Below are 18,240 nucleotides of genomic sequence, written 5' to 3' on the forward strand. Positions count from 1 at the left end.
CAGAGATCTTGCGGTGTGGCGTTTTTATTCATTTATCAGTATTTATTTTCTTTTAATGTATGTACAGTATCTGTCACGTATCTAGGCCGAACCCAAAAGCAGACGGACAACCAGGTCTGAGCAAAATGGGAGTTTATTTGGTTCTGCGAATCCCGTGGGGGCCGATTTGTGACCGTATCTGTGTGAGTTTATACAAACAAATACATTTCAATTTCAAGTATGCTGATGATTCAGCGAGAATCAAAAGATGGCGACTTTTCATTTAACAAAAGTCAACAGAAAACTCTCATTGTTAGCGATACTGCAGCTACTGTCGGTTGGTCAGTCGGTCCACAAACATTTGTGAAAAAAAAAAGTTGTTTGAGGGGAATGAGTGAGTGAAAACCGACGTGGGAGTGAGGCGCTGACAAAATGGCGTCCGTTCTGTGGCGTCCCTGTGCAGATGGTGTGGGAGAACGGCTGCGTGGTCATCGTGATGCTGACGCCATTGACGGAGGGCGGGGTCAAGCAGTGTTACCACTACTGGCCGGACGAGGCTCCAACCTCTACCACGTCTACGAGGTACCGCTCGATCCTGGGTCCAGGAATATCCACATTGGATTCATGTGATATTCGGGCAGTGCCAGAACTCCGGAAAGGGAACATATCGGTGTTAGGACTCCATTTATTGATGATATACAGAATATAGAATTATACAACGGTTAGTTCTGGTTCTTGATTCTGATTGGCTGGAAGCCGTGTTAAAATACTTTGTAACACACCTGGGACCGCATATCATTCCAATTTCAGTATTAATGTGCCTCCCATTTGAACCAATGCATTGTAGTTGTTGTTGTTGCTTGGCAACCCTTTTGTTTGGGGAACTATTTTGCTCGGCGGAATTGAGGGAATGATGCTTTCGTTTTGATTAAATCTTAATATTTTACATTGCTGTGTTTATTTAACACTAATAGCTGTAGTAACCGTTGTATAAAAGCAATAAACCACTCGAGGCCGTGTGTTATAGTGATTTTATAACAGCTACAGTACTCCGCTTCGCGCCTAACAACGCCCCCTAGCTGTTATAAAATCACTATAACACACGGCCTCTCGTGGTCTATTGCTTAAATATACTAGTCCTAACACGCTGCTAAGCAATATGTTCCCATTCCGGAGTTGTGATACTGCCCGGATATGACATAAATCCACTTCCTTCAATCGCAGAGTTTGAATCCATGGCTTTTGACATTTGTACTTTGACCTGTAACTGTTTTTAATAATAATAATTATTGTGTATTGTATTTGTTCTGTTGATATTTATGTATCTGTGTGAACTCGTCAACACTGTAAATGAGGGAAACCTCAGTTCTTTACGAGTATAAATACATAAATACGAGTATAAAAAGGTTTGAAATTAAATGAAAAATTCAGATATTCCTGGATACAGACCTGTTTCGTCTGAATGAAGTGGGCGCCTTCAACTCAGCTGGCGTGCTCTCCCCACGCCGTTGTGTCTCCAGGTCAACCTGGTATCGGAGCACATCTGGTGCGACGACTTCCTGGTGCGCAGCTTCTACCTGAAGAACATGCAGACCAACGAGACGCGCACCGTCACACAGTTCCACTTCCTCACCTGGCTCAACCGGAACGTTCCGGAATCCAGCCGGACGCTCCTGGACTTCCGCAGGTAGGGCTTACGGCTCGACCCCCCCGCCGACGCCACGGGCTGCGGTGCGTAGCGGTCACCGCGTACGGCGGCCCGGAGTTGACCGTGGACGTCCTAGACGGCCCTCGTGTTTCCACCGGACGCCGCTGGCGCACGTTTGCCGCCGTTTGCCGGAGATTTCTCTGCCAGACAGCCGGTCTACGTTCGACGGACGGCGCGTCCGCGACGCCTCAGATAGTAGTAGAAGAAAATGGCCGTTAGGTCCCGCCCCCTGACGACCTGTCAGAATATCAAACGAAACGCTCGCTCCCCGACACGCCCGCGGCGGGAGTAGAAGCAGGAATAAAACCCGACCGCACGCCGCGCAGGCGGAGTCAGTGGAAATGAGGCACTAGGCTCCTCCCACCACGCCGTTGAATCGCTAAAACCTTGTCGACCTCTCCGGTCTGGTTGACCTCCGGTTCTCGCTCACCTATCCATCTCCTCCTTCACCTCTACCCTCCTCCCTTTCTCCTCCTTCACCTCTACCCTCCCTCCCTCTCTCCTCCATCACCTCTACCCTCCCTCCCTCCCTCTCTCCTCCTTCACCTCTACCCTCCCTCCCTCTCTCCTCCTTCACCTCTACCCTCCCTCCCTCTCCTCCATCACCTCTACCCTCCCTCCCTCCCTCTCTCCTCCATCACCTCTACCCTCCCTCCCTCCCTCTCTCCTCCTTCACCTCTACCCTCCCTCCCTCTCTCCTCCTTCACCTCTACCCTCCCTCCCTCTCCCTCCTTCACCTCTACCCTCCCTCCCTCTCTCCTCCATCACCTCTACCCTCCCTCCCTCCCTCCCTCTCTCCTCCATCACCTCTACCCTCCCTCCCTCTCTCCTCCTTCACCTCTACCCTCCCTCCCTCCCTCTCTCCTCCATCACCTCTACCCTCCCTCCCTCCCTCCCTCTCTCCTCCTTCACCTCTACCCTCCCTCCCTCTCTCCTCCTTCACCTCTACCCTCCCTCCCTCTCTCCTCCTTCACCTCTACCCTCCCTCCCTCTCTCCTCCATCACCTCTACCCTCCCTCCCTCTCTCTCCCTCTCTCCTCCATCACCTCTACCCTCCCTCCCTCTCTCCTCCTTCACCTCTACCCTCCCTCCCTCTCTCCTCCATCACCTCTACCCTCCCTCCCTCTCTCCTCCTTCACCTCTACCCTCCCTCCCTCCCTCTCTCCTCCTTCACCTCTACCCTCCCTCCCTCTCTCCTCCTTCACCTCTACCCTCCCTCCCTCTCTCCTCCTTCACCTCTACCCTCCCTCCCTCCCTCTCTCCTCCTTCACCTCTACCCTCCCTCCCTCTCTCCTCCTTCACCTCTACCCTCCTTCCCTCTCTCCTCCTTCACCTCTACCCTCCCTCCCTCTCTCCTCCATCACCTCTACCCTCCCTCCCTCCCTCTCTCCTCCATCACCTCTACCCTCCCTCCCTCTCTCCTCCTTCACCTCTACCCTCCCTCCCTCTCTCCTCCATCACCTCTACCCTCCCTCCCTCCCTCTCTCCTCCATCACCTCTACCCTCCCTCCCTCCCTCCTCTCTCCTCCTTCACCTCTACCCTCCCTCCCTCTCTCCTCCTTCACCTCTACCCTCCCTCCCTCCCTCTCTCCTCCTTCACCTCTACCCTCCCTCCCTCTCTCCTCCTTCACCTCTACCCTCCCTCCCTCTCTCCTCCATCACCTCTACCCTCCCTCCCTCCCTCTCTCCTCCATCACCTCTACCCTCCCTCCCTCTCTCCTCCTTCACCTCTACCCTCCCTCCCTCCCTCTCTCCTCCTTCACCTCTACCCTCCCTCCCTCTCTCCTCCTTCACCTCTACCCTCCCTCCCTCCCTCTCTCCTCCATCACCTCTACCCTGCCTCCCTCTCTCCTCCATCACCTCTACCCTCCCTCCCTCTCTCCTCCATCACCTCTACCCTCCCTCCCTCTCTCCTCCTTCACCTCTACCCTCCCTCCCTCTCTCCTCCTTCACCTCTACCCTCCCTCCCTCTCTCCTCCATCACCTCTACCCTCCCTCCCTCTCTCCTCCTTCACCTCTACCCTCCCTCCCTCTCTCCTCCTTCACCTCTACCCTCCCTCCCTCTCTCCTCCTTCACCTCTACCCTCCCTCCCTCTCTCCTCCTTCACCTCTACCCTCCCTCCCTCTCTCCTCCATCACCTCTACCCTCCCTCCCTCCCTCTCTCCTCCATCACCTCTACCCTCCCTCCCTCTCTCCTCCTTCACCTCTACCCTCCCTCCCTCCCTCTCTCCTCCTTCACCTCTACCCTCCCTCTCTCCTCCTTCACCTCTACCCTCCCTCCCTCCCTCTCTCCTCCTTCACCTCTACCCTCCCTCCCTCTCTCCTCCATCACCTCTACCCTCCCTCCCTCTCTCCTCCTTCACCTCTACCCTCCCTCCCTCCCTCTCTCCTCCCTCCCTCTACCCTCCCTCCCTCTCTCCTCCTTCACCTCTACCCTCCCTCCCTCTCTCCTCCTTCACCTCTACCCTCCCTCCCTCTCTCCTCCATCACTCTCTCATCCTAATAACATACAGTATCGCTCCGCCAATGTAGGAATCCTAATAGCCGGCTTCGCCCACTTCCTCGGGGTCAGCTGACCTGCTTCTCCGATACATCCCGGCAATTGCGTTTGCGGCGCGCGGCGGCGCCCCGTTAGACGCGCGCCTATTTCTACGGGTGGCCCGAGAGTGAAGCCACGCCCCTCCCCGAACCCTTTATCGCCGGGCGACGAAAGGTTGCCTCTCCTGGTGGTGGGGGGGGGGGGGGGGGGGGGGAGAGAAGACGGCGAACAGAATAAAGAAAGAAGAAATATTACTTTTTTTTTGCTCCCGCCGGAGTTATGTCGCGGCAGCGCTCGCCGGATCGTATCTTATCTCGGCGCCGCACTCGCGGTCCATCTGTCTTATCCCACCGGAGGGTTTGAGATCGTAAACCGCAAGCTGATCTCTCTCTTCCACTGTCAGCGTGTATTTAACACAACTCCCTCGCCCTATGACGTAGTGCAGAAGAGTACTCTGTTGCTTTTTGAGGGGGGGAGGGGGGGGGAAGGGGGAGGGGGAGGGATATTTTTTTCTCTCTTGTTTTTTTTTCGCCAAGCTAACTAGCGGTTGCCAGTGTCATTTTTGTGATGTTGCAGCTAGTAATATGAGCCCAGTTGCATAGTCACAAAAGTGATCATTGGAAACTGCGACTCTGCAACCAAAAAAAGGGGGAGCCTCACCAACCCCTCCTCTCCTCCCCCCCCTCTCCCCTCTCTCACCCTCCGCACCCCTCCTTCTCTCTCTCCTCTTGTGTCTAACGACCTAGAATGACCTCTCGCCTTTCGCTTGCTCATGGCTTGCTTGACTTCCTCTGATCAAATCTCTCTCTCGCTCTGTCTCTCTCTCTCTCTCTCTCTCTCTCTCTCTCTCTCTCTGTCTGAGCCCTAAACCTCTGGAGCGCCTCTCTCCTTTCCTTTGAATTGCCCCCCCCCCCCACCCCTACTCCTCTCTCCCCTCCCCCCTTCCCCCAAATGGAGATCCTCCTCCCCTTGTTCCTATGGTAACCTCCTTCATGGCATCTTTGGTGGGATCTGACTTGGTGGGGGGGGGGGGGGGGGGGGGCTTTCCTGTTGGTAGAGTCAACTTTACATTTTTTACAGACCTGCATCGAAAGTATTCCGAATGATCGGGGTTGCGATTGATTTAGCTGTCTTGGCGCATTGGATTGCCAAGGTTTGCACTTTGAGATGATTCCGTTGGTTGCATTGTGCCAAGAAAGCTCAAATCAAGCGCACCTCAGGTACTTTAGTGTAACCGGTCGTCTGTCTGTCAGTCTTAACTTTTGGGTTAATAAAAATGTGTTTTGGTCCAATACCGATGTTGAGAATTTCTGGTTAGGATCTGTCAGGCATGCAAGGATAGAAGCAAGATGGCGGTCGCTCCAACTTCCTCTCGGTGAACGAGGAGGGATTCAGTGCACCATCGAGATTATTCCCGTCACATCCTCTCTGATCGTCCGTCAAGGGAATAGGTTCCGGGGATCCGGCATGTGTCTGATCCTCAGGGGTGTCTAGGGAGCAGGGGCGAGGGCTGCTGGATATCCTGGGGATTAGAGGCAGGGTGCATTTCCTGGAAGCGTTCCGGCTTCTTCTTCTTCTCCTTCTTCTTCTCCTTCTTCCGCCCTAATTCACCTCCGCTGCAACAGCCAATTAAAGAGCTGAGACCTGCCACACTGTTCTGAGAGGAGAGTGTGTCCGAACAGTGTGTATCATCTTAATTATGCACGGATAAGACACGGCGCACCCGGACAGGCCACGCCCCGCTCGCCATTATCACAAACCTGTGGATCACCACGGCAACATCAAAGGAATAGCTAGTCTGGGGATTAATTGCCAAGTGTGCATTTGCTTAACTGACAAGTTGGAAAAGTGTTACTGTATCTTACTGTACTTTGTTGAAGCCCCATAGTGGAAGACCTTATGACCTTAAACTTGACTATATATTTTGAATCAGACTGTGAGAATGTGGTAATGAATCGCTGCTGCGTTAATGATGTATGTGTTCTGTTCTGCTCTGTTCTGTTGCAGAAAGGTTAACAAATGCTACCGAGGGCGATCTTGTCCTATCATAGTCCACTGCAGGCAAGTATAAACGGAGACATTCTCTCATTAAAAGCTCAAAAGTTGAAAGACTTTTTTATTATGTTTGAGCTTTGAAGTAGCTCATCTAGAAATTCAACACCAGGAAGAGGGAGTTGACTGGGAAGAATAGCATTTCTTGTGGCTCACAATTCAAGATGCTGACGATAAACCGTTTAGTGTTGGTGTTTGATTTGTATTTCATAGCTTTCAGTTGACGTATAGCTGTTCCCTGAATATAATTTCAGGTTTACCACTTTTTGAGGGAGCTTATTTTTGCCTGCTATTGAATTCATAAGGGGAAAAAAACATGAAAAAAATATGTTCCACAATTATGTACTTTCATGTTGTTGATCCCCCTTGAAACAGCATCAGTAGACTCATATTCACGGTATATTAAATATATTTGCGACCTCTTATACTGTAGCAGCGTGAAGGCAGGTCACATTTTTCTAAAGTGAGACAAAACCAGGAAAAAAACGGAATACTCTAAAATGAGCATTTTCTTACCTCATTTTCTCCTAAGCTACTGTAAGAGAGATAGTATTTTATTTATTTTTTGCATCATACTTATGTCTCTCTCTGTCTGTCTCGCTCTCTCCTTCTCTCTCTCCTCTCTCTCTCCTTCTCTCTCTCCTCTCTTTGACCTTCTCTCTCTCTCTTTCTCTCTCTCCTTCTCTCTCCTTCTCTCTCTCCTTCTCTCTCTCCTCTCTCTCCTCTCTTTCACCTTCTCTCTCTCTCATTCTCTCTCTCTCCTTCTCTCTCTCTCTCTCTCCTTCTCTCTCTCCTTCTCTCTCTCTCTCTCTCTCTCTCTCTCCTCTCTCTCTCCTCTCTCTCTCTCTCTCCTTCTCTCTCTCCCTCTCTCTCCTTCTCTCTCTCCTTCTCTCTCTCTCTCTCTCTCCTTCTCTCTCTCTCTCTCTCTCTCTCCTTCTCTCACTCTCTCTCTCTCTCTCCTTCTCTCTCTCCTCTCTCTCTCTCCTTCTCTCTCTCCTTCTCTCTCTCTCTCTCTCTCTCTCTCTCTCTCCTTCTCTCACTCTCCCTCTCTCTCTCTCTCTCTCTCTCTCTCTCCTTCTCTCACTCTCCCTCTCTCTCTCTCTCTCTCTCTCTCTCTCACAGCGATGGCGCAGGGAGGAGTGGAACGTACATTCTGATTGACATGGTTCTCAATAAGATGTCTAAAGGTGAGCATCCAGCCTCTTTCATCACTTCCCCCTTTATGCTTGCGCGGAGCGACGTCGCCATGGCAACGGGCAGGCCTTCGTTTTTTTCAGGCGAGGAGGGTCTCGAAATGCATCCCCCCCCAATATATATGTTCTGGTACATACTTGTTCCAAAGTGCTATTCGCAGTAGTGCGTGTGTGTGTGTGTGTGCCTGTGTGTGTGTGTGTGTGTGTGTATGTGTGTGTGTGTGCGCGCAGGCCACACCCACCTGCTGTTACAAGTGCACTTCGCTCTCTCTTGTAGATTTTCTAGTGTGCGTTCTGTACAAGCGCATGAAGCGTGCGTTGGCGTGCACACATGCATATATATGTATTACTACACACACACACACACACACACACACACACACAGACGGCAGCATGCGGGGGCGTACCGGACCCCGGGCCCGGACCCCTGACCGGCGCTGCCCTGCTGTCCGGGGCCCTCAGGCGCAGATCAAAGGGCAGAGTGGGCATCCTGGCCCCGCTGAGAGGGCTCTTTTCCCAGGCTGTCACACTGTGCTGCCGGTCCAGAACCCCCCCCCCCCCCCCCCCGCCCACACACACCCGCCCAGCAGAGCAGGGATCTGGGTTGGGCCGGGCCGGGCCGTTCGGTGGGGGAGGGCGGGGGCGGCCCTCTTTGTCTGTCTGCTGAGAAGCTGGAGGCCCCCAGGTTGCCGCGACGGCGTTCCCTCAGCCTGATCAAAGCCACCTCCAGGACCCTCGGACACAAAATCATCCCAGCGCCCCCCCCCCCCCCCCCCCCTCCACCTCTCTCCCCCCCGCGCCCCACCCATTCTTTCTTCTCTCTCCCTCTTTCCCAAGGAATGAATTGTAAACTCAACCCAGAATTATGCCGAGGGTTTGTCGTCTTTCTTTCGGGTTTTTTCTTTTCTTTTTTTATTCATTCAAAAAGCATCTCTTTTTTCCCTCTCTCTCTCTCTCTCTCTCTCTCTCTCTCTCCTGTAATGTTCTCTCTGGCTTAAGAATCCCGCGCACAAGTGCAGGAGTGCTTTCAGGGGCCTCGCGTCCAGCTGGTGGGCCCGGCTCGCCTTCTCCCTCTTTCACGGCTTCCTCAAGGGCCCCGTCTTTATCCCTTTCTCTCTCTCTTTTTTTCCTCCCTCTCCTTTGGTTCTCTCTCTCTCTCTCTCTCTCTCCCTCCTCGGCGAAGGTAGTCTTGCGAGGGGAGGAAACTCAAATGAGGCCCGTTTGTCCCGCTCCCGTTCTATGGCGCAGTTTATTAGAAACCCGCACAATGGCACGGGTTGTTAAGTCCCTTCAAAATAAAAGCCTGAGTAGCGTGACGCTGGTAGAAATGTGTGGCTTTCTTGGACGGGTCCATTGTGCATCAGGGCGAAAGACTGTTAATTTGAAAAGAGAGAATGGGACTGGAATGGGGGCTTCTCTATGCACATTCATTTTCTTTTTGTGGCGAAACAACATCAACGAAAGTTTGCTTTCGATTGGGCTGAATCAGAGAACAGGAGATGGTGTGTGTGTGTGTGTGTGTGTGTGTGTGTGTGTGTGTGTGTGTGTCTGTCGACAGGGGGAGGGGGTTACTGGGTGGTATACAGGAAACAAATCAAACCATTTTCTTATTTAGCAATTGTGTGCCAGTCTTCATGAATGTAATTATTTTTTCTTCTCAGACTCTCTCTCTCTCTCTCTCTTTCTCTCTCGCTCTGCCACTCCGCCTCTCTCCTCGTTCCCCTCGGCGAGGTTTTCACGGCGGACACTCGAAGCCACAAAGGCTGTGGGTGTAGCCTCACCCCCGATTAGTTCGAGACTCGCATGGCCGTTGTCTCTGCGATCGCCTAGCGCTTTCCGCCGGGGGAAACCGCGTTCCGCCGATGCCAGCTTCGGCGCCGGACCCCTGCCGGGGCGTGGCGAGCTGGGCGTGGCGAGCTGTTGCCGTGCAGCGCTGCAAGTCGTCTGGTATAACCGGAACTTTGCCGTTGTCGACCGTCTGCTAGACACCGCCCACCCCCTGAGCAAGCCACCCCTGCCCACCCCAATTTGGCACAGACCTAAGACTGAAGAGTCTATCAGGCACGTTAGTTGGGGCAAACCAAGAAGGTGGGGAGAAAGGGGAGGACAAAGTTTTATTTTGCACATCTGCTTGAAATCAGTGTGTGTCTGTATACTGTATACAGACTATAACTGTGTGTGTGTGTGTGTGTGTGTGTGTGTGTGTGTGTGTGTGTGTGTGTGTGTGTGTGTGTGTGTGTGTGTGTGTGTGCGTGTGTGTGTGTGTGTGTGCACGAGCTCCAAAGGGAGAGGTTATGAACCAGCAGATTGACAGATGCTAGCTGGGATTATCTTTCCTGTTCTTTGAACCCGGTCCAACCGCGCGCATGTGTGTGTGTGTGTGTGTGTGTGTCTGTGTGTGTGTGTGTGTGTGTGTGTGTGTGTGTGTGTGTGTGTGTGTGTGTGTGTGTCTGTGTGTGTTGCAGGTGCGAAGGAGATTGATATTGCTGCCACCCTGGAGCACCTGAGGGACCAGAGACCGGCCATGGTCCAGACCAAGGTAGCCCGCCATCCTCTTCTCTCTCTCTCTCCCTCTCTCTCTCTCTCCCCCTCTCTCTCTCTCTCTCTCTCTCCCTCTCTCTCTCTCCCTCTCTCTCCCTCTCTCTCTCTCTCTCCCTCTCTCTCCCTCTCTCTCTCCCTCTCTCCCTCTCTCTCCCTCTCTCTCCCGCTCTCTCTCCCTCTCTCCTTCTCCCTCTCTCTCCCTCTCTCTCCCTCTCTCTTTCTCTCTCTCCCTCTCTCTCTCTCCCTCTCTCTCTCCCTCTCTCTCTCCCTCCCTCCCTCCCTCCCTTTCTCTCCCTCTCTCTCTCTCTCTCTCTCTCTCTCTCCCTCCCTCCTTCTCTACTGAGTAAAGCCTTAATGGGAACCTGTGATTGGTGAATAGCGAGGGGGCGTGGCTGTTATCCGCCAGGCCCCAGCGCTGCATCTGTCTCTTTTCAATCAAGGTGCTGAGATCACTCAGATGAGCAGACCTAATGTACGAATGAGATTCACACACACACACACTATCTCACACACACACACACTATCTCACACACACACACTATCTCACACACCCTATTAAAACCAAGGCACATAACACACGGTGCTTCTCTCCTGCACGCACGCGACATCGCAGCATCACGAGCGCGTTGAAAAACTTCGAGAACAAAGCGATTCTGAGCGAGACATCTGATTGGACGGCCTCAAGAGTCACGCGGTCGATCCGTTCTTTATCGAGCCACGTACCGCCAGAGAAACGACTTGAGACGTCGGAAATGTTTGTCTTATTTTTTAGGGGGACTTTTAATTTCGAGCAGTTGTTCTTGGAAACGGTCGGTTCTTTAGAATCGATCTCAACAGGGGTTCGCTGTGTCGGTCAGACCGCGGGGAGTTGAGCTCCGCTGGTACTGCAGCTGCTGTGTGATTGCTTTCACATGTTTTGGGGAATGCCGTTGACTTCCGTTCGAGAGCGGCGTCCACAGTCCCCTCAACGGTCTCTTGATCAAAGTGAATTTAGTTCCACTTTCGCTGGTTATCAACGGAAGGACATTCAAACAGGGATTTTGCTGCTGTTCATCTTTCTCAGCTTTCTGGTTCAACATCCCGTCTCTCTTCCTCTCCCTCTCTCTCTCTCCCTCCATCTCTCTCTCTTTCTCTCCGTCGTTCTCCACCTTTCTCTCGCTCTGTTTTCACCCCCAGGAGCAGTTTGAGTTTGCGCTGACAGCCGTTGCGGAGGAGGTGAACGCCATCCTCAAAGCTCTGCCACAGTGAGCGGCCGCGCGGCGCCGGGAGGCCCTCCCCCTCGGACCCCCCCCCTCCCCCTCCCCCCTGCCCCTCGGACCCTACCCCCCCTCTCCCTCTCTCTCTCTCCTCCACCGACTCTTCAATCCCCCCCCCCCACACACTCCTTCCTCAGGCTCTGTCATCCTCTGCACCAAACCTCTCCTCCTCTCTTTCCCACATTCCCTCTCTCCCATGCCTTCTCTCTCTCTCTCCTCTAATCCTCTCCCCCTCCCCTTCTCTTCCTCTCGTCTTCTACCCCCCCTCCCCGTCCTTGTGAATATTGTGCCAGGAACCGTGACCTGATCTTACTAAGCTGTGTACCCCAGTTTATTGTGAGCCCTCTCCCATACAAAGCTTGTTTTCCAAACACGAGATTTGGTGCGTTCAAACAGCTTGATCTTTACGTATTCATGTGTGTATGTGCGTGTGTGTGTGTGTGTGCGTGTGTAAATTATGATCCCGGTCCATCGACACATCTGTATTATACCAGTCTATATCCAAGTCACATTTTAAATGTCACGTTCTATATTTTTTCATATTATAATTCAATACACTGAAAATAAAATAATGTACATCAAAAGGACAAACACTCAAATAGATTAAGGAAATACTCAGACACTCTGATGACAGATGCCTACATGTAGTATAATTATAGAGTAATAATTATGATAATAAAAGATATATATTCAAACTGTTGAGACCTGGACGGATACGTGATTGTAAGCTGTCTTGGACAAGAAAAACCAAGATCTGTCGATCAAATGATGCCTACGTCGAATAAAGCACCAGGACAAATTTGTGTTTGTGAAGGAAAATGATGTTTTTCTTGTTATTTGAACAGCATTTCTATGTAGCATACTGTAACCGGCTTGAGTGTGAATATTAGTTGCTACTGACTAGCCTGTGAAGCGCCGGCAAGCTGAATCTAGGTCAATCTGCACTTTACTGCTACACTGCTATTTCTACCCCAGTGTGCTTTGAGTCGACCTTTGAGACTAAAACACCGAAGCTATTCAATCAAACCTGAATGTGCTATGTTTACATCGTGGCTTTCTTTTCCAAATAACACACACACCCTCCCCTAAACCGTGAGGGTCGACTCGGGAGGAGAGTTGACTCGGTAGAGCTAGTAACTTTCACATTACCCAAAACCTTTCATTCATGACTTAATAGAACTATAGCTATAATACGATTTAGATGCAGCGACGTGTCATTGATTGAATCCAAGCTAAAGTCTTGTGTCGAGCTTTCTTCTTCTGTACTCTGGTTTCTGGTTTTGAATGTCCAAATCGTCATCGTGCGAATCCTAAATGATATGAACTGGTGTAAAGCATACAGTATACTAGTGCATGGCTATTTGAAACTATTATTCGTCAAATGTCTGAGTGCTGTATTTCCCTCAAGCCTCAGAAGGATAATGTTGTAAAAGCAAATTATCTGGTTAAACTCTATTTCCTAGATTCTTATTTGTGTTTGGCCAAAAGGGCATTGTACCTGTATTTCATGTAAAAGCAAACCAAGGATGACTTCTTCTCTGAACATGCCAAGGATATTTAGTTAGATACCATTTTAACTTCATCACTAAAGAAAAGTAACAGCTCAAGGTTGAATAGTGGGATGACACACTGGCATAAACTCCATTTCCCTCTCACAAGCTGAAGCATGCGCGCTTCATGCGATGTTCCCTATCCAGTTCTCTGTAAAACCTTTTCTTTACTTCAGTGGATGGCTGGATCCGCTCCATCAATCTGTATGTACATATCAGTCAAAAGCAACAGAAAATATTTTGTTCTATCAATGAGGGAAAAATGTGTGAATAAAGTCCCCATTATAAATGGAGTATCATATTGCAACTGTGTGTTTTGAGAGCATCCTTGCTTTTCTCCTCTTCTGTGTCACTTACAGAACCTTGTGTGTCACCTACAGAACCTTGTGTGTCACCTACAGCACCTTGTGTGTCACCTACAGAACCTTGTGTGTCACTTACAGAACCTTGTGTGTCACCTACAGAACCTTGTGTGTCACCTACAGAACCTTGTGTGTCACTTACAGAACCTTGTGTGTCACCTACAGAACCTTGTGTGTCATCTACAGAACCGTGTGTGTCACCTGCAGAACCTTGAGAGAGGCGTGGAACCTCCTGGTTCCACGTGACGTCAACGAACGAGCAAACCTGTTCAGACTGAGAGCTGATCTCCTTTGAATTGTTTGCAAAATACCTTTAATTTCTGCAATCTAGGATCTGTGTTTCAGATCAATAGACCTCAGGGGTATAAGGATAAGATTCAAACCCAAATGAATCTGTGTGGACACTTATTCAGACTTTGAATCTGTGTGAACACTTATTCAGACTTTGAATCTGTGTGAACACTTATTCAGACTTTGAATCTGTGTGAACACTTATTCAGACTTTGAATCTGTGTGAACACTTATTCAGACTTTGAATCTGTGTGAACACTTATTCAGACTTTGAATCTGTGTGAACACTTATTCAGACTTTGAATCTGTGTGAACACTTTTTCAGACCTTGAATACTTTGACAACCTGAGGTTTAACGATAGAGTAAGTCTGCAATTAGCGTATTAGTCAATCAGTAACCATGCAAGTCACAATCTTCAAGAGTCCAGGGGTATTAATCACTGACGCTGTGTCCTCTCAAAAAAAAAAACTGTCCCAGTTTGAACCTTCAAACAGAGGATTTAGCAAGAAACATAATTATCAAATGCTCTAACACAAACCAAAAATTATAACCAAAGGGTTTTTCACAGTGTTCCTTCACAGAGGCCCTTTTGGGAGTTTTTTTTGCGTGTAGGATCGTGAGCCACAGCGCATCAGATATGACATTCCAGATCTGGCCCGTAGGGGGAGAGAGACCCTGGTCCCATCGCCTTGACTGACAGGCAGAGCTTCTCGCCGTCCTCCCCTGCCAATCTCACCTCGTCGTCAGCGAGTGTCTGCGATCGGCCCGCTGATATCCACGGTCCCCCTCCCAACCTGAGCTGTCGCCCCCCCCCCCTTCCCCTCCTCCCAACCCGCACGCCGGCTCACATGGCCCCGGCGAGATCCGTGCTCCTCCAGGATGTAGACAGATGATGTGGTCGAGGTCAACACTTCCTACCACATACTAACAGGAACATGGGCTACATCCTCACACGCGCACACGACATATACACACTCACACACAGACATATATACACAATCACACACAGACACATATACACACTCACACACAGACACATATACACACTCACACACAGACATATATACACACTCACACACAGACACATATACACACTCACACACAGACATATATACACACTCACACACAGACACATATACACACTCACACACAGACATATATACACAATCACACATACACCCACACCCAGAACAGTATAGACACATCACACCTTTTAAAACCCCCATATGATATATTTGGATATGTCAATCAACATTTTTGTGTAATATATTACTCTACAGTATGACTTTCTGTCGTCAGTACCAAATATTCTAAAGTACTATAGCTTTAGAGTTATCCAGAAATGTGCTGTCTCTTGATCAGGAACACTTGATGGGCTGCAGGTGCTGCATTGATCTCTGTACACAAGCCCATCAAAAAGAAAGTGCTCCAAATTTGTTCTTGCGTCTCTTCATTTTCATCGGTTTCTCACGTTATCGATTTTTTGATTCTCGGCTGTCCGGCTAAGAGCAATATCTTTGAGGTCAGCGAGGGTCATGGATGAAGGAAGCCCAGAGAGCGATCCGCTTCATCGTCTGTCATGTTCCGGGGCATTTGTCAAACCGGGAACACTTTGAAGTGGTCTAATAGAGAGTCCTCTTTCATAAAAAGGCTGTTTTTTTTCCCCCCTTGTCGTTTTTCTCTGGGCAAGTCTAGTGTTCCGGACAAGGTGACCACACCAGAACTATGACATATGAGCTTTGCGTAGGCCTGCTCTTTACCACTTGGCTCCACCGGGTCCATTAGCGTCAGCGTCAACCATCAAACTCTATGGAAATGAATCCATTGTAGCTAATGACTGTGTGTTGCGTCGCGTTCAACGCCTGCGTCCGAGAATTAGTTAGTTAGAGAATCGCCAAGGTTCGTTTCTTGATTTTTGACAGGCGCCGACAGTTGACACTGACGGATGCAGTGGACCCCAGGGGTTAATGGGTGTGCATCTTTGATAGTGGCTGAGTTGAGTTTTATATCATCAATACAAGAACAATAAAAGCAGTCCTTCATGCAGAGGTGGTAGCCACCTACTGTAATTTGCAGGAAATGTGCTATATAAATAAAGTATTGATTGATTGATTGATACTGTAGTCTGGAGTAAAACACCTCAAAACATGGGTATAGTGCCTACCTTTCAAATCCAGCTGCATTTGAACATATTTCATCGGAACTGTATAGTCGGGACTAAATGAACAACTCATCCAGCCCAGAAAAGATGAAAGCCGTAGCTAGCCAACTCTGTGGAGTGAGTTAACGTGGAAGAAAGTCCAAGTACGGTAGCCTAAATCACACTTTATGTGCCAGATATGCTACCGACAGCTCGCATGAATGCAGGACTCGTTACTTGAAAAGTGACCAATCAGAGGTCAAATCAGCCTCCCCGCACAGCCCACTATCTGCGCGAGCCAATCAGCATCCACGCACAAAATCCCAAGTCTTCCCATCAGTGTCCACGAACATCAGAGCCCCCCCACCAGAAGTTCTCACCTGCAGCTAAAGGTGTAAAATGATTCCTGTCCACTTTGTCTGTGTGGATTATCCACACCTTGAACACGGTGTGAGTTTGGTCTTCATAAGGTCACAGGAGTCAAACCAAGAAAGCTCTGAGCGACCGCCTGCTTCAGCCAACATCTGTAGGAGAAAATAAACTAAATATATTTCCCTTCAATCGCCGTGGAGATCTTTTCTCATTACATCCAATCCAATTGGATTATTAATAGGCATGGCTGCGGCTCCGACACGCCACTCGTCTCATCGGCCGTGTCCGGTGCGTGGCGGACACTTCTGGCGTTTAGTTGATCGTTTTCATCGGTGTCACACGTGCGGTGACCCCAATATCGCCGGCTGTCACTCATCATTAGCGGGCTTATCAGCACGTCCAATCGGCGCACTCCGAGGGAATTTAACCATTTGCATAGAAAAATTGCTTTCCTTTCTGGTGTCCTGAAGACTGTTTTGCATAATTACAAGCGATACGGTGGTCGCAGACAGTTGTTGTAGCCGGGGAAATAGGATGAAAGTGTGATCGCGTTAGAAAATGAAGGGGAGGGGGCAAGGCTTGGCGGTCGGCTAGAGCTGGTGAACACAGGGCAGGCCGCTAAACAATCATCTTAAATGTAATTTAGGTCTTTTTAGTAGGCCTATTTAATATACCGCCGGTTATCGTCCTATCAGTAACTGTTATTGAGCTGAATATGAAAATACTGACCTATATGCATCCGCCTTTCTTGAATCTTGAGAGAAGAAACTGTAGGGGAGACCGGGGGTAATTGTAACAAGGGGCAATTGTAACATCTCAAATTACACCAATCAGAAATGAGATGAAACTCATTCTGCACATGCTCTGTGATGATCCCTCTCTGCCTGCCAGACAAATTGATATCTCATACTTAGCAAAGTTTTTCTGCCAAGATTCATTTTTGAGGTATAAAAGTAAATATTTTCAACTACAGTATTTTCCTCATAGTGTCTTAACCTTTTATAGCTATGAATTTAAATCTGTCTAGTTTTGATGACTATTCTGTTGTCTGTTGACATTTGATATTTTTGTTAGCTCTGTTGTTTCTACTGTAGCTACCAGGGTAGCTTGTGTCATGGGTGGTACAGTTGGGGGCAATTGTAACGCTGTTAACTAGCTTATGTCATGTGTGGCATCAAAATAGATTGTTTTTTTTCTAAATAGTCAGAAAAGTGTTGTGTTCAGTTTAAATGTTTATATACAAATTCTGGTAACACTTCACCTTAAGTGTGCATTAACTACTATGTAACTACATAGTAGTAAATGCATTTATTACATAGTAGTTACTAGTAATTATGTAAATACTATATATACCATGTAAATACTATAGTGTAACTACACTATAAGTCAGCAAGTAAGACTTGTAGTGTAATAACACTATAGTATTTACATGGTATACATAGTATTTACATAGTAATACTAGTAATTACTATGTAATAAATGCATTTAATACTATGTAGTTACATAGTAGTTAGACTACATAGTAGTTAATGCACACTTAATTAAAAAGTAAATTCTTTTTGACACATTTTACAGTGTAGGCAGTGTAGGAATTAGTTTATTGTGGTCCTTGGTAGTTATATAAAGGTATTACGTGTGTTGTTACAATTGCCCCCATATGCTGTTACAATCGCCCCTGGACGTGGGGGCAAATGTTACATTTGACTTCTAGTGTTTCAATCAATATTGTGACTCTAGCATTGCTTGTAAAAACATTTGTTGACTGTTAACAAGTAGAACACAGATATAACTTACCTACATAAAAATCGTATCCAAATAGTTCAAGAGGTTTTTGAGTAATGACATCAAAACCAAAAATTGTTACAATTGCCCCCGGTCTCCCCTACTTTTAAGTGAAAGTTAGATCAGGTAGTTAGCCTACTTTTCCCAAACACCACACCTCAGTATTAAAAAAAAGAAAGTGTCGGGACTGCCTGCTGGTATTTAGGGGCTGCAGGGCTCGGGTTAAAGGTTAGTTTAGCAATTTTACACAAGCACTTTTCCAGAGAGAAGCGCTAGTTGAAAAGGTCAACTCACGGCGCTCCTCAGGGCTGTCTCCTCAAACGGCGTTCTTCTCATCGCGCGCTTCTCTTCTGGGACTGGAAGAGGCGCAGAGAGGGAGGAGTTGAAGAAGAGCCTGCTGCCGTCTCCTCTGCCGGGGACTCAAGTCCCTGGACTGTCCCCGTCTGTCTCTTCAAAGCTAGTCAGCATGATGT

The 18,240-nt window shown here is 49.0% G+C and overlaps 1 protein-coding gene across 1 annotated transcript in view; it reads left to right on the plus strand.

The window, feature by feature from the left end:
- The window catches only part of LOC311316331 (receptor-type tyrosine-protein phosphatase N2-like), a gene marked incomplete at both ends in the record, with an annotated part of 156,648 nt that extends 145,387 nt beyond the window's left edge, over window positions 1-11,261 (plus strand). The window contains 7 exon segments of the mRNA XM_084447173.1: window positions 375-530; window positions 533-561; window positions 1,500-1,666; window positions 6,235-6,288; window positions 7,402-7,466; window positions 9,938-10,011; window positions 11,190-11,261. Of these exon segments, the coding sequence (XP_084303299.1) occupies window positions 375-530; window positions 533-561; window positions 1,500-1,666; window positions 6,235-6,288; window positions 7,402-7,466; window positions 9,938-10,011; window positions 11,190-11,261 (617 nt within the window).
- Between the last annotated feature and the right edge of the window lie 6,979 nt (window positions 11,262-18,240).

Source organism: Borostomias antarcticus, assembly GCF_949987555.1.
Source record: "Borostomias antarcticus genome assembly, chromosome: 12".
Lineage (NCBI taxonomy): Eukaryota > Metazoa > Chordata > Actinopteri > Stomiiformes > Stomiidae > Borostomias > Borostomias antarcticus.